The following is a 15,186-nucleotide window of genomic DNA, read 5'->3' as shown; positions in this document are numbered from 1 at the left end:
TTGGGAGATTCTGAAGAGAAGTTGCAGAGATTGGTGGATGAATTTGGTAGGGTATGCAAAAGAAGAAAATTAAAAGTGAATACAGGAAAGAGTAAGGTTATGAGGATAACAAAAAGATTAGGTGATGAAAGATTGGATATCAGATTGGAGGGAGAGAGTATGGAGGAGGTGAATGTATTCAGATATTTGGGAGAGGACGTGTCAGCGGATGGGTCTATGAAAGATGAGGTGAATCATAGAATTGATGAGGGGAAAAGGGTGAGTGGTGCACTTAGGAGTCTGTGGAGACAAAGAACTTTGTCCTTGGAGGCAAAGAGGGGAATGTATGAGAGTATAGTTTTACCAACGCTCTTATATGGGTGTGAAGCATGGGTGATGAATGTTGCAGCAAGGAGAAGGCTGGAGGCAGTGGAGATGTCATGTCTGAGGGCAATGTGTGGTGTGAATATAATGCAGAGAATTCGTAGTTTGGAAGTTAGGAGGAGGTGTGGGATTACCAAAACTGTTGTCCAGAGGGCTGAGGAAGGGTTGTTGAGGTGGTTCGGACATGTAGAGAGAATGGAGCGAAACAGAATGACTTCAAGAGTGTATCAGTCTGTAGTGGAAGGAAGGCGGGGTAGGGGTCGGCCTAGGAAAGGTTGGAGGGAGGGGGTAAAGGAGGTTTTGTGTGCGAGGGGCTTGGACTTCCAGCAGGCATGCGTGAGCGTGTTTGATAGGAGTGAATGGAGACAAATGGTTTTTAATACTTGACGTGCTGTTGGAGTGTGAGCAAAGTAACATTTATGAAGGGGTTCAGGGAAACCGGCAGGCTGGACTTGAGTCCTGGAGATGGGAAATACAGTGCCTGCAGTCTGAAGGAGGGGTGTTAATGTTGCAGTTTAAAAATTGTAGTGTAAAGCACCCTTCTGGCAAAACAGTGATGGAGTGAATGATGGTGAAAGTTTTTCTTTTTCGGGCCACCCTGCCTTGGTGGGAATCGGCCAGTGTGATAATAAAAAAAAAAAACATGTAATAGTAATTGAGAGATCATAATTGCCAAATTAAAAATGAGTTATGAAACTAGTATCATATATGTTTTAGCTAAATGAAAACTCTTTACAGTGTTGCAAGAATATGGAATAGGTGGTAAGTTATTAAATGCTGTAAAGAGTTTTTATGAGGATAGTGAGGCTCAGGTTAGGGTGTGTAGAAGAGAGGGAGACTACTTCCCAGTAAAAGTAGGTCTTAGACAGGGATGTGTAATGTCACCATGGTTGTTTAATATATTTATTGATGGGGTTGTAAAAGAAGTAAATGCTAGGGTGTTCGGGAGAGGAGTGGGATTAAATTATGGGGAATCAAATACAAAATGGGAATTGACACAATTACTTTTTGCTGATGATACTGTGCTTATGGGAGATTCTAAAGAAAAATTGCAATGGTTAGTGGATGAGTTTGGGAATGTGTGTAAAGGTAGAAAGTTGAAAGTGAATATAGAAAAGAGTAAGGTGATGAGGGTATCAAATGATTTAGATAAAGAAAAATTGGATATCAAATTGGGAATAAGGAGTATGGAAGAAGTGAATGTTTTCAGGTACTTGGGAGTTGACGTGTTGGCGGATGGATTTATGAAGGATGAGGTTAATCATAGAATTGATGAGGGAAAAATGGTGAGTGGTGCATTGAGGTATATGTGCAGTCAAAGAATGTTATCTATGGAGGCAAAGAAGGGAATATATGAGAGTATAGTAGTACCAACACTCTTATATGGGTGTGAAGCTTGGGTTGTGAATGCAGCAGCGAGGAGATGGTTGGAGGCAGTGGAGATGTCCTGTCTAAGCGCAATGTGTGGTGTAAACATTGTGCAGAAAATTCGGAGTGTGGAAATTAGGGGAAGGTGTGGAGTTAATAAAAGTATTAGTGAGAGGGCTGAAGAGGGGTTGTTGAGGTGGTTTGGTCATTTAGAGAGAATGGATCAAAGTAGAATGACATGGAGAACATTTAAATCGGTAGGAGAAGGAAGACAGGGTAGGGGTCATCCTCAAAAAGGTTGGAAGGAAGGGGTAAGGCAGGTTTTATGGGTGAGGGGCTTGGACTTCCAGCAGGCATGCATGAGCATGTTCGATAGGAGTGAATGGAGACGAATGGTATTTGGGACCTGACGATCTGTTGGAGTGTGAGCAGGGTAATATTTAGTGAAGGGATTCAGGGAAACCGGTTATTTTTATATAGCCGGACTTGAGTCCTGGAAATGGGAAGTACAATGCCTGCACTTTAAAGGAGGGGTTTCAGGATATTAGCAGTTTGGAGGGGTATGTTGTGTATCTTTATACATATATGCAAAAACAGTGATTAAGTGTGAGTGAGGTGAAAGTGGTGAATGATGATGAAAGTATTTTCTTTTTGGGGATTTTCTTTCTTTTTTGGGTCACCCTGCCTCGGTGAGAGACGGCCGACTTGTTGAAAAAAAAAAAATTCATTTCTGTTTCTTTAACTTAGTTTCTTGCCATACAGGAGCACAACTTCTTAAAATTCTTTTCTTCTTCGTCTTCTTGTATTAAATGACCTGCATGGCATTAGTACTTCTCATAAATAAATAAATAAATAAGTAAATAAATAAATAAATAGTCCAAACATAAGAATTATTACAAACCCCTGATTAATTGTGACTTAGCTATTGATATAATGAACACATGACTGAATATTAACAGTTTGGAGGGATATGTTGTGTATCTTTATACGTATATGCTTCTAAACTGTTGTGTTCTGAGCACCTCTGCAAAAACAGTGATAATGTGTGAGTGAGGTGAAAGTGTTGAATGATGATGAAAGTATTTTGTTTTGGGGGATTTTCTTTCTTTTTTGGGTCACCCTGCCTCGGTGGGAGACGGCCGACTTGTTGAAAAAAAAAAAATGACTGAATAAAAAATTATGCCTGTTTTTCTGATGTTAGATAATTTTCATTATTCAGCCTGGGCAACCCTTCCTTGTAGCAGATTGTGAGATGTGTCAGTGTGTTAACAATCTCTTGAGGTGTGACTCCACAACTTGTATCTCAACAACTCTTCCTTCAATAGAAATAACTGGCAAGGTAAGCAATGGATATACATACTAGTATAATGTAATAGTGCAATATTTATCTTCTAGTGAGTGTTTTGAGCATACATGATCTGTTAAGTAATGAACTTAAAGCAGTAGTTAGGTTACGCACGAATTGTAGGGAATATTTAATTTATGGGTAATTTTTTATGTATGCAATATATGGAAAAATAGTATTTGAATGAATGATGGTGAATATGTTTTCCTCTTTGAGTCACTCTGCATTTGTGGGAGACAGCCATTGAGGTAAAAAAATAATACTTGTATATGGATATTTATAATACAGTGGACCCCCGCATAACGATTACCTCCGAATGCGACCAATTATGTAAGTGTATTTATGTAAGTGCGTTTGCACGTGTATGTTTGGGGGTCTGAAATGGACTAATCTACTTCACAATATTTCTTAAGGGAAAAAATTTGGTCAGTACTGGCACCTGAACATACTTCTGGAGTGAAAAAATATCGTTAACCGGGGGTCCACTGTATCTGAATTCCAATAAATGACTGGGCATTTAAATGCAACTGTAGGTGAAGTAGCAGTAAGATGGATATAAAAGTAATGTAAATATATTGGAATAAAAAGTAGATTTGATTAAATCATTATTTTTCATACCAAATAAGGATGAATAAGGTAGCTAGGTAACACTGTTTAGGATGCTAAATGTGCCTCATGCAATAATATTAACTGCATAACTGAACAGTGATTAGTTGTGCATGGTCAGCATTTGTTCATCACTTATAACAATTCTTAAACTTAGCTTGCATTAATATAATTTTTTTTTTACTTATTTTGATTTTAGCTTGTGAAGCAGAGCACATTGTTGTCTTCGTCCACTGGGTATCTGTTTTTTTCTTACAACCATTCGTTTATTTCCTATGATACAGCTCTTGGCTACATGGCTGTGTTCAGCATAGCCTTTGCAAGCCAAAAAATACCAGTTACTTTTAATGAAAAGTCTAAACCTAGCGATCAGTTTAGTACTTTAATATACTTCTCTTAAATTATTTGGGTAAGCAAATTTTCCTGTTATCCATGGCTTTAGGAGTCATGTCACCTCCAGGACATGAACCCTGTGAGTTATGGTGGTCTGCTGTAGTTTGAAAGGTATATGGTAGGATTGTGAGTAATCTTACATAATATAATTTGTTCATGATTTTAGCCATGTATAAACGTAGGTAAGTAAATTTACTTATTTACATGATTCATTACCTTTGTAACTTGTGAGTTCATTAACTTTGTACCTAGTTCAGCTGTCAAAGCTTTGGGGGTCCAGTCCCTGGACCCATTATGTACCTCGGTAATCTTTTGACTACCACCCACAGGTTGGGTATGGGGTGCATAATTAATATATTAAACTAACAACTACATATTAAATTAAAAAGTCTTTATAAATGAGTAAGAAGGAAACTTTTTAAAAGTAAGAAGAGCAGAGCTTGTGACTCTTTAGGGAGGTTATAGAAAAGTACAAGACAAAAAAGTGCATATTTTTGTATTATTAGAAAAGTATTTAACCAAGTAAGTCCTTCTGTGAATTTCAGGTTATTGGTTGTGTTTGTGTCTGAGTTTGTTTTTGTAATTCATTCATTACCTATACATACTTAACTTGAGTTAGAAAGTACATACAGTATACACATACTATTATGTGTGTTGTTGCATATTAAAGTTATGGTGTCTTTCTTATGATACATATAAAGAGAACATCTGACTTGCTGTCATTTCATTAGAAAGAAAATTTTCATTTTTGTCTTAACAGCCTTTGCAATATCTCACTCTTGTGTGAGCGAGATATTGCACATTCTCTGCCAAAATGTAGCCATGAGTTTTGTTTCTGCAGTGAGTTTCTCATGTATTTTATAATTCACATTCCATTTTGTTTATCCTAGCTGCTTGTGTATTGACAATTAGTTATGAATATTTTAATGTTCAGTTAAAATTCCCTTATTATTTTTTTTAACTTTAAATAATAGCGCATTTGATATGATTCAGTATTGCTTTTTCAATCTTTATTTTAATACTTTTAATTTGATTTTTATTTACCAGCCTGTGTTTGAATGTAATAAATGGAGTTCTTGGTTGAGTGAATCAGTTCCCAGTCTGGGAACTGAGATGGAGCTTCTGTCTGACCTGCGCAGTAAATACCCAGAGTTGTGCTCAAGACCACGATATATTGAATGTCGAGTGAAAGATAGTGAGTATTTCTCTTGTATAGTGAGTATTGCTCTTAGTGAGTGTTGAGTAATAGGGAGCATTACAGTTAAAATTGCTGAATCATTCATACTTATTCATTTTTCACTTTTATAGTCAGCATTATTGTTCTTATCAGCAAGTAGTACAGAACTTATTCCTATAGATCCTTGTTCTCTAGCTACCTATTTGTAGTTACTGTACTTATTTGAGGTTGCCATGGAGAGGGGGCTAACTCCAGCTTTTTGTTCCCACCTTTTAATTTTCAACTGACTGATGTGCTTAAACCCTGTCATACCTGTTTATTTAATGTAAAGTGTGTTTGTTTGTGTGTAATGACATACTTTTGGCTACAGGGGTAGACATACTATCCTGATGTCTCATCTTCAGTTTTTAATATAGAATTATTTTTAAACTTTACAGTAAATATTAGACCTCTTCATTACCCTCCTGGAGTTCACCCCATTAATCACTAACTATAATTTTCTAAGGAAGTACTTTCATATGATTTCAGATTGAGTTCCCTTATTATTTCCAAAAAATTTCCAGTCTGTTTTTTTTATAGCCTCTCATGAGCATAGATGGTTGTCAGATCTTTTCTTTTATTTCCTTCCAAGGAAATTAAATTGAGTTGATTCATTCTCACTACATTGCTCATTATTCTTGATTCTGGAGCTCATTTTGTTTTACGGGTATTATATTTAAACTATTTTTGTTTTATATTTCTTTAAATTTGAGCAACATGAAAATTGTGTTCTATACTATATGTCCAACATACCTTATAAATATATGTAATATAAATTTGAAACATTGTTAGAGTAAGCACTAACTCTTTAGGCGTCCTAGTAGTGTCATTACCTATTTAAGTTTACAGTGAAGGGGGCAAACTTTGGTTGCTCTGCTTAACTTTCAACTGACTCATGTGAAATTTCCCTGTCTTACACACTTTTGAAATCCTGTAATAGACATGCTTCCTCTGTGTCATTGTTTATTTACAAAGATCCTGTCCTTGTCTGTGCTGTCCATGTTCCAGATTACTTTGCTCATCATGTGAGGTAGTGTGATTTCTTATTTGTAGTTACGAATGCAGAGCTCTGCTCAGTGTATCCCGTCTGTTGTGTTTAGTTTGTTAAATAATTTGGTAAGGTTTCCATTGATTGTAGCACATACTGTACTACCTCCTCTTGTATCCTATCCCAGTTGTCTGTCACTCTGCCACGAGCATTAGAATCTTTAAAATAAATTACTGAAGGCTGTGTACCTGAAATGTAGGTTTACTCTTGTAGTTACATATAGGCAATTATGTGTACATGTTGTTTGGTTAGTTATGTTATGGCAAATATATGGATCAGTGACATTATTGACAGACCCTTGCTTGTAGTTGGGGAAATCAAATTCAAACCCATTTGCTTTCTCCACCAGCCCATGAATCACCAGAAGATGCAGGACAGATAGTGACTTGCCACAAAAGGAAGGGTCTTGAATGCTTGAACTCAGAAAATACTGAAAGCTGCAAGGTGAGAGAAAAATGAAGAGCAAATTCAACAGTATATCTTATTAATACTTGAAAAAAATTAAGTGAAAAACTTCTTTTATAATGTAGTTCTAAACAAATTTAATTCTAGGGATCTACAATACATATTGTAATATATAGAGTTAAAGGAGAGGTATGTTTTGAAATGTTATTTCATTGTTCATCAACAATTATTGCAACAGCAGCCAGTTGGTAAGTTTCTTATTTTAATGGTAATCAATATTGCACTCACTATTTACCTAATCTGTCTTCCAGCTTTCTTCTTCACTCATGTGTCTTTCCAAAAATCTTAATAAATTGATACAATATTTATTTCTTTATGCTGTACATATAATGTAGTTTACTTGTAATATAGCACTGGTAGACACAAAAGAAAACCACTAATTTTGCAATGCATTTTGGCCAAATAATTCATGGTTCACTTCCAGAGAGTTTTGAAGGCTTAGTTCCCAGAGATGTAGAGAACTTTCAGGTTTGGCCTTCAAATGCATTCCACATGTGCATGATGTTTACTTTCATAATTCTGTTTCTTTGCACACCAGTGTGAGAATATGAAAGCTTCACTTGTTTTTTTTTTTACTTATTTCAAGAAAAAACCAGTATGCACCCACCTGAGATTCTGTACTTTACTTTCTCTGAGAATGTTGAGGTCAATATTTCAACTGATAATCCAGTAATGGAACAGAACACAGTACTAAAATACATTACTGAATATACATTATGCATGCAACAGCTAAACTCAGTTATAGATTTGTTTATTCAGAATGAGATCTACTTTTTTAATGTCTTCACTAGTTATGCTTGACAGGTCATAGAATCAACATTAATAAGAAATTACTCAACAGTTTGAAGCTTCATCAGTCAAGGAGGATCTTACCTACAGTGCTCTCATCCTTTCATGAGATACTTTTAGTTCCTTTCATCAGCACAATAAAGGATCTTCCAGAAAGGTCTTACTCCTTGTAGATCACTTAATCACAAAGTTTAAGACATTTTCAACCCAAGGATTTCATTTTGCTCCGTAAAACAGAAAATGTCAGGACACAAGGAGCCACTGATAGAGATCCAGAGGATTCCTTCAGAGAGTTTCACATCAAAATACAAGTCATGAGGGAAACATAAGAGAAATGGCCACTTTAACTTAACCAGCATAGGTGACTTTTGCCCTGTTGAGATTTTACAGTTGTTGTTCATTGGAAAGTTACCTCCCCCACACAGTTTGAGAGCTTTCAGGATTGGAGCTACTCATCTATATGTGGCTGCAGAGGTCGTATCTTAGCTCCTGGTCCCACCTTTCAGTTTCTGCTTGCCAAATTCACTCTCTCATAGCCTCATAGGCCCTATTTTGCCTGCTCATAAAGCTTTGTCTGCCTCCATTTTTTCACCAAGATCATTCCCCTTTCCAACCATCCTGAGACTGAAGAAATACTTTATGACCTCCCTGTGGCTCATCTGTCTTAACTTTCACCTGTGTCCCCAAGCTCCCATTTCTCACCTTTTAAACAGCCTGTTTCTGTCTATCCCATCAATTTTCCTGAGTATTTTGTACGTTTTTATCATATCTCCATGAGCTATAAGAGGCTAATACAATTTTGTTCTGATAATTAAAGAAGAGCATTAACAGAGTACAGGAAACAACTGTGTGTACTTTATTAACAGTTTTTTTTATCATCTGTACTAATATATTTTTGTTTTATAAAATATTTTTATTTCATACCTTGAATAATAGATGTGCTACAATTTTTATTCTTATGTAATCACTGCTTACAGGATTATGAAGTACGTTTCTTCTGTGAATGTGGTGATTTATCTAAATCAGACGAGGAAATACTAACAGAACCTACAACACGTAAGTCAACATAAATGCAGTATGGTTATCCCTTTAGAATTTGTGAGAGTTGTATTTCAAGAAGTTCTGTAAAACTAGAAAGTAAATACGTAGAAAATTATGTCAGCATAAAATATTTTGTTTTGCATTTTGGTTCATGTTGTGTTTCCAAGGCCACGTCTCTGATATATCACTAGTGAGGCACTCATCACAATTTGAATGAAATCATATGATTAGTTTTTTACTAGAGGTCATGTAGCAAACCTGATAAAAAAAATGTTGAGTGATCAAGACTAATTACAGGCTGATCAGCTGTAAAAATATTGGAAAACAAGCTTGCTAATAAGAAAGCTAGCAAATTTTTAGGGACAGCTGTACCTTAAAAGCCTGTAACAATTAGCACTCAGGACTGAGACCATGTTGCTGTCTAAAGAATTTGGAAAATACACTGTTATCTTGAATATATTGCTTAATCAGTTTTTAAATTAATTTTGATACCTTTTAATATTAAGTATTTTTTCATTAACCCTTTCAGTAGCGAAGGTCCTTATGTAATCTGTTTTGACCACAGCTTCCTCAGATGAATTGTAAGAAGTAAATTTTGGCCTAGATATGAAAGAATTGGTCAGCATAATATAAAAAAAATCCTGTCCCACATGGTGCATGATGGGTAAAGTAAAATTCTTGACCATGTGTCTGGATGACAATAGCAACTTTGAGGTGTTATCTAGGTTGGTTTTTATGGTTTTATTGGCTGTTTCTTCAAATAAAAGGATAGAATGGAAGATATACTAGTACTGAAATAGAGATGATTTTGAATGGCTTCAAGGTAGGAAGTAGCTCGAAATTAGGCTTAAATTAGCAGAAATATTCATTTTTTGCCTATTTTCCTGTATTATGGGTTTTTAATACATAAGAACATAAGAATGGAGGAACACTGCAGAAGGCCTACTGGTCCATGCGAGGCAGGTCCTTATCAAAACGACTACTACCTAAAGCTTCCCTAGAAATAACTCCTGTACCCAATGACACCAATCAAACCCAGCCCCTCCCACTCATATATTTGTCCAGTCTCTTCTTAAAGCTACCCAAGGTCCTAGCCCCTATCACCCCACTGGGAAGACTGTTCCACGCATCTACAACTCTGTTAGAAAACCAGTACTTACCTATGTCCTTTCTAAATCTAAATTTATCCAACTTAAATCCATTATTCCTGGTTCTTACCTGGTTCGACACCCTCAGTACTTTATTAATATCTCCTTTGTTTATGCCCGTCATCCACTTATACACTTCAATGATATCTCCCCTCATTCTACGCCTCTCCAGAGAGTGGAGATTTAAGGCTTTGAGTCTATCTTCATACGGGAGGTTCCTTACACAGTAAATCATTTTAGTCATTCTTCTCTGTATGTTCTCTAATGAGTCTATATCCATCCTGTAGTAAGGGGACCAAAACTGAGCAGCATAATCTAAATGAGGCCTCACTAGTGATGTATAGAGCTGTAAAATAACTTTTGGACTTCTGTTACTTATACTTCTTGAGATAAATCCAAGTAATCTGTTGGCCTTGTTGCGCACACTAAGGCACTGCTGTCTTGGCTTTAGATTTCTGCTTACCATGACTCCCAAGTCTTTTTCACATTCTGTATGATCAAGCTCTACTTCACCTAGATTATAGCTTCGAGGGTTATTTTCATTACCAAGGGCAAGTACATTACACTTATCCACATTGAACTTCATCTGCCATTTTTCAGACCAAGACATTAATTTGTCCAAATCGTCCTGGAGTTCATTGATATCCTCCTCAGAGTGAATTATACAGCCTATCTTTGTATCATCAGCAAATTTACTCATGTCACTCGTAATCCCTTCATCAAGGTCATTAATGTAAATTATGAACAAGAGAGGGCCTAAAACTGATCCTTGTGGAACGCCACTAGTGACTAATCTCCATTCAGATTTCACTCCATTAATGGTAACTCTCTGCTTTCTGTTGGTAAGCCATGCCTCAATCCATGCTAGATCTTTACCTCCTATACCATGAGCTGCCACTTTTCTTAAAGAGTCTCTTGTGAGGTACTCTATCAAAGGCTTTACTAAAATCCAAATAAACAATATCATATTCCTTATCACTGTCAACTGCCTCAAATGTTCTATTGAAGAACGTCAGTAAGTTTGTCAGGCAGGAACGACCTCTCGTGAATCCATGCTGAGATTCATTTATCAAGTTATGCTCTTCAAGGTGACTTCTGATAATGTCAGCTATAATTGATTCTAATAACTTGCCCACTATAGATGTCAGGCTTATTGGACGGTAATTTGAAGGAGAGGACTTATCCCCTGATTTGAATATAGGAACCACATTAGCCATCTTCCACAACTCTGGCACAACACCGGTAAGGATGGACGCATTGAATACACTCGTTAATGGCTGACTAAGCTCCATCTTGCATTCCTTAAGTACCCTGGAAAACAACTCATCGGGTCCCGGGGACTTATTTTGTTTCAGTTTGTCTATCTGTTTAATAACCATGTCCCTCGTGACAGTAATATTAGTTAACTTAAATTCATCAGGAACTAAATAATTGTTAATTACTGGAATCTCATTTACATCTTCCTGTGTAAAAACTGACAAAAAATAGTCATTAAATAAGGAACACATTTCCAGTTCATTATCCGTCAGCTGTCCATTCCCAGTTTTCAGAGGTCCTACTTTTTCCTTCACCTTCGTCCTATACACTTGAAAGAACCCCTTTGGATTAGTCTTTGATTCATTAGCAACTCTAATTTCATAGTCACGTTTAGCCTTTCTAATCGCCTTTTTTACTTCTCTTTTAAGCTGAACATATTGGTCAGTAAGGTTAACCTCTCCTCTTCTGATGCGCCTATAAATTCCCCTTTTCTCCCCTAATAGATGCTTTAACCTACTGTTAACCCATTTGGGATCATTATTATTAGACCTAATTTCTCTCTGGGGAATGTATATACTCTGGGCACTGTGTACATTATTAAGAAAATAATCATAAAAGCAGATCCCTTCATATTCATAAGTATGATTATCATCAATAAAATGATTAGCTAGATAACCCCAATCAAGATTAGACAGATGTTCCCTAAGTCCATTATAATCGGCAGAACGAAAATCAGGATATAATCATTGGGATACTGTAAATCAAGACAAATTGTTTCATACCATGGGCAGGGTTTGAACTCGTGGCGAGTGAATGATCTGTAAAAACTTGCATTTGTGGTCACAGTGGGACCTGTGCTAACCTCTCTACGGTATGTAAACATACCTAGTTGGATGAATCTTATTGTAGCCAGTTGGCCCAGCGGCTTACGCGCTGGCCAGGAGTTTTATGACTCATTCGCCAAGAGTTCAACCCCTGCCCGTGGTATTGTTTGTTTGCAATCGTGTCATTACGATTTCGTGAGTCAAGACCAGTTTTTCTTGGTTATATTTTATTAACTGAGAAGTAGAGTAAATTTTTTATTTTTTGTGTGATGAATTCAAAATGGAAGGCAAGTGTAATGCAGAAAAGGCCTGGGGACATAATTAATGAAAAGAGGAAATGTTCTAGTGCCTGGAATGTGTACAATCTTTATTTTGGACTCTATTTTTAAATTAGAAATTTTTTATTTTGTATAAAATTGGCAAATTACTTACTTCTGTGCACTTTATTAGGTAAGTTGTGATAGTTGAAGGGGCTGTTTCTGGTGCTTAGTTGATAAAACAGAAGGAATGATAGTGAAATAGCTAAGAATTTGACTGAATGGAACAATGAAATATGCTTGATAAAAGGGTTCAAAGTGGGCAAAATTGCCAGTGCAATTTTTAACAATTTTTAGTAACTGTGTACCTTAAAAATGAGCACATTATTGTTTGTAGCAGAAATTTTGCAATTTACATTTTAAATTTAGATACAGTATTAATAGCATATGTCTTGACACAGTGAAGCTACACTGCTGTTATGAAGTAAATAGTTGATGGTTTAATAATGTAGCTACTTTAGGCCCAGAAAATATCAGATAATTTAATTTTATTGTGTATTGCTGTGTTGATACATGCTTCTTGTTTTATAACCACTGTATGTTGTTGCAGCATCCTCAACTACTTACCATGATGTATCTACTACCAATGTAACCACAGAGATCCCAATGTTAAATGATCGTAAGTTTATACTGGTACTTTTTTTTTCTGTTGTGTTATACTTGGGCCCATATCTCATTATCTTGGCCCTAGACATTCAGAATTGCAGAAATTTTAGGCATTTATAATTTTATACTAAAAGTATTATCCAGAGGGATGAGGAGGGGTTGCTGAGGTGGTTTGGACATTGAGAAAGGATGAAATAAAATAGAATGACTTGGAGGGAGTATAAATCTGTAGTGGAAGGAAGGCAGGGTGGGGGTTGTCCTAGGAAAGGTTGGAGGGAGGGGGTAAAGGAGGTTTTGTGTGTGAGGGGCTTAGACTTCCACCAAGCATATATGAGTATGTTAGATAGGAGCAAGTAGAGGCAAATGTTTTTTATGACTTGACGTGCTGTTGAAGTGTGAGCGGTATAACATTTATGAAGGGACTCATGGAAACCAGGTAGCCAGACTTGAGTCCTGGAAGTGGGAAGTACAGTGCCTGTGTTATGAAGGAGGAGTGGAGATATGCCACAGTTTTTGAACTGTAGTTGTGCCGCTGGCAAGGCAGTGATGGAGTGAATGATGATGAAAATTTTTCTTCTTTTTCAGGTCACCCTGCCTTGGTGGGAAATGGCCAATGTGTTAATAAAATATAAATAATTTTATTACTCTAAATGCCTATAGATACATTGATTCATGAGAACTCAAAGGGTTTTTATAGATCTTAAAATTATGTTGTATAGATGAAATGAGAATTTTTCTTATTTTATTGTCTGAGTTCCATTAGCTAAGCAAGTTACAGTGGTAATAAGCATAAAAACTCTACAACTATGTAGTTTTTTAGCTTTAAGTAACTTAAGTCTTAGTATGCCTAAAATTCTGTGCATGCTATGAACTTTTACTTTATTTTACCAAATATGCACAGTATTATGAATTGAAGTACTAGGTAACTATTATTATTATTATTATTATTATTATTATTATTATTATTATTATTATTATTATTATTATTGTCATTATTTTTTGGTATTGTTATCTGCAAGAATAATGTGTAGTATCCAACAGGGATGGGACAATACCTAAGTGTTTATTAATACCAATACTAAATTTTAGGCTGATGTCGATACTGAAACTCAAACTTGAGTGAGTACGTACTGATACTATAAAAATTAGCTGATACTGATACCATCAGAATTAGCCTATGCCCACAAATACTGATTCTTTGGCACACCCCTTGTACAGTATTCAGTTACATTATTAAAGGGAGTTGGTAAACATACTAAGAAAGAATAGGTACCAAAGGGATGCAAGAAACTAAGAAAATCTATGATAAATTAATACAAAAAGGCAGAACACGACAAGCATTGTTCTCCTGTATGAAAGGATAGATAATTACAGTACTATGAATTAGGTCACATAAATGCTACTACAGTGGAGTAAATTTAATATGTTACAGACATACTGGTCTAAGATACAGACAGTGGTGCTCTGTTAATTATGCAAATTATATTAGCTGTCCAGCTTAAAGGGTTGGGGGTGACCTGAACCAATCTTACTTTCTGTATCTCTTTTTTTTTATATAAAGGTTAGTTTAGTTAATAAATGAAAAGAATGTAAAAAAAAATACTTTATTTTGTTCAGTATATTGAACAAAAAGGCACAATACCAGGATTGGAACAATACACAGATAACCCACACATAGGAGAGAGAAACTTATGAACTGTGATATCAACACTTTTTTGGAAAATTAGTAATTTAATGAATGATGGCAAATGTATTTTCTTCTTTGGGTTACCTTAATTTGGTGGGAGATCCATTGATGTAAAAAAAAATCAGTAAACAAGTAGCATTAATAACATACTCATAAAAACTTTGGTTTTAAACATTAAATCTTCAGGCCTCAGTAACTGCAAATTTTTGGATTATTTCACTTATCTCTAATCCTTGGTAATGGTTTGTTCATTTGATATGGTTGCCAACACTTCAAACCAATTTTGTTTCATCAAGGAATGGAGATAATTTGGATTAAGTTAATATCTGAAAAACACCATTCTGCACTGACCACTGATAATAGCAATTTAACAATAATTTTCTGAACCACAACAGCACATGAAGTGGAAGATTTCATTGGGGAATAACTGTCTTCTAAATGATTCCACAAATATTTTAAATCTTTTTATAAGTTAATGTCAAAGATAGTCTTTCTGGTTATCTTGTGTAAGCTGAATCCTAAATCCATACAGTTCTTGTGTAGCTTATTGTCACTCATTTTGTTCCATTGTTTAGATTTTATAGAAATTGGATTTATTTGTTATGGTTTGTAATTAACCCAGACCCATCTTATTTTCTGTGTAAACTGTTCACGTTTTTCCTGTTGATTAATACCAATACTGAATTTTGTATTTTTTTTTCTGTCACTCTCTT

At 35.7% G+C, this 15,186-nt stretch overlaps 1 protein-coding gene across 1 annotated transcript in view; it reads left to right on the top strand.

Moving 5' to 3' along the window:
• LOC128697451 (hemocytin-like) overlaps positions 1-15,186 on the top strand; it is a gene marked incomplete in the record, with an annotated part of 289,908 nt that overhangs the window by 124,907 nt on the left and 149,815 nt on the right. The window contains 5 exon segments of the mRNA XM_070094123.1: positions 2,951-3,070; positions 5,123-5,270; positions 6,689-6,783; positions 8,571-8,649; positions 12,731-12,799. Coding sequence (XP_069950224.1) covers positions 2,951-3,070; positions 5,123-5,270; positions 6,689-6,783; positions 8,571-8,649; positions 12,731-12,799 — 511 coding nt within the window.

The sequence above is a fragment of the Cherax quadricarinatus genome, chromosome 44, assembly GCF_038502225.1.
Source record: "Cherax quadricarinatus isolate ZL_2023a chromosome 44, ASM3850222v1, whole genome shotgun sequence".
Lineage (NCBI taxonomy): Eukaryota > Metazoa > Arthropoda > Malacostraca > Decapoda > Parastacidae > Cherax > Cherax quadricarinatus.
Note: the sequence above shows the minus strand (reverse complement) of the source record. Positions and strands in the feature narration are given on the sequence as shown.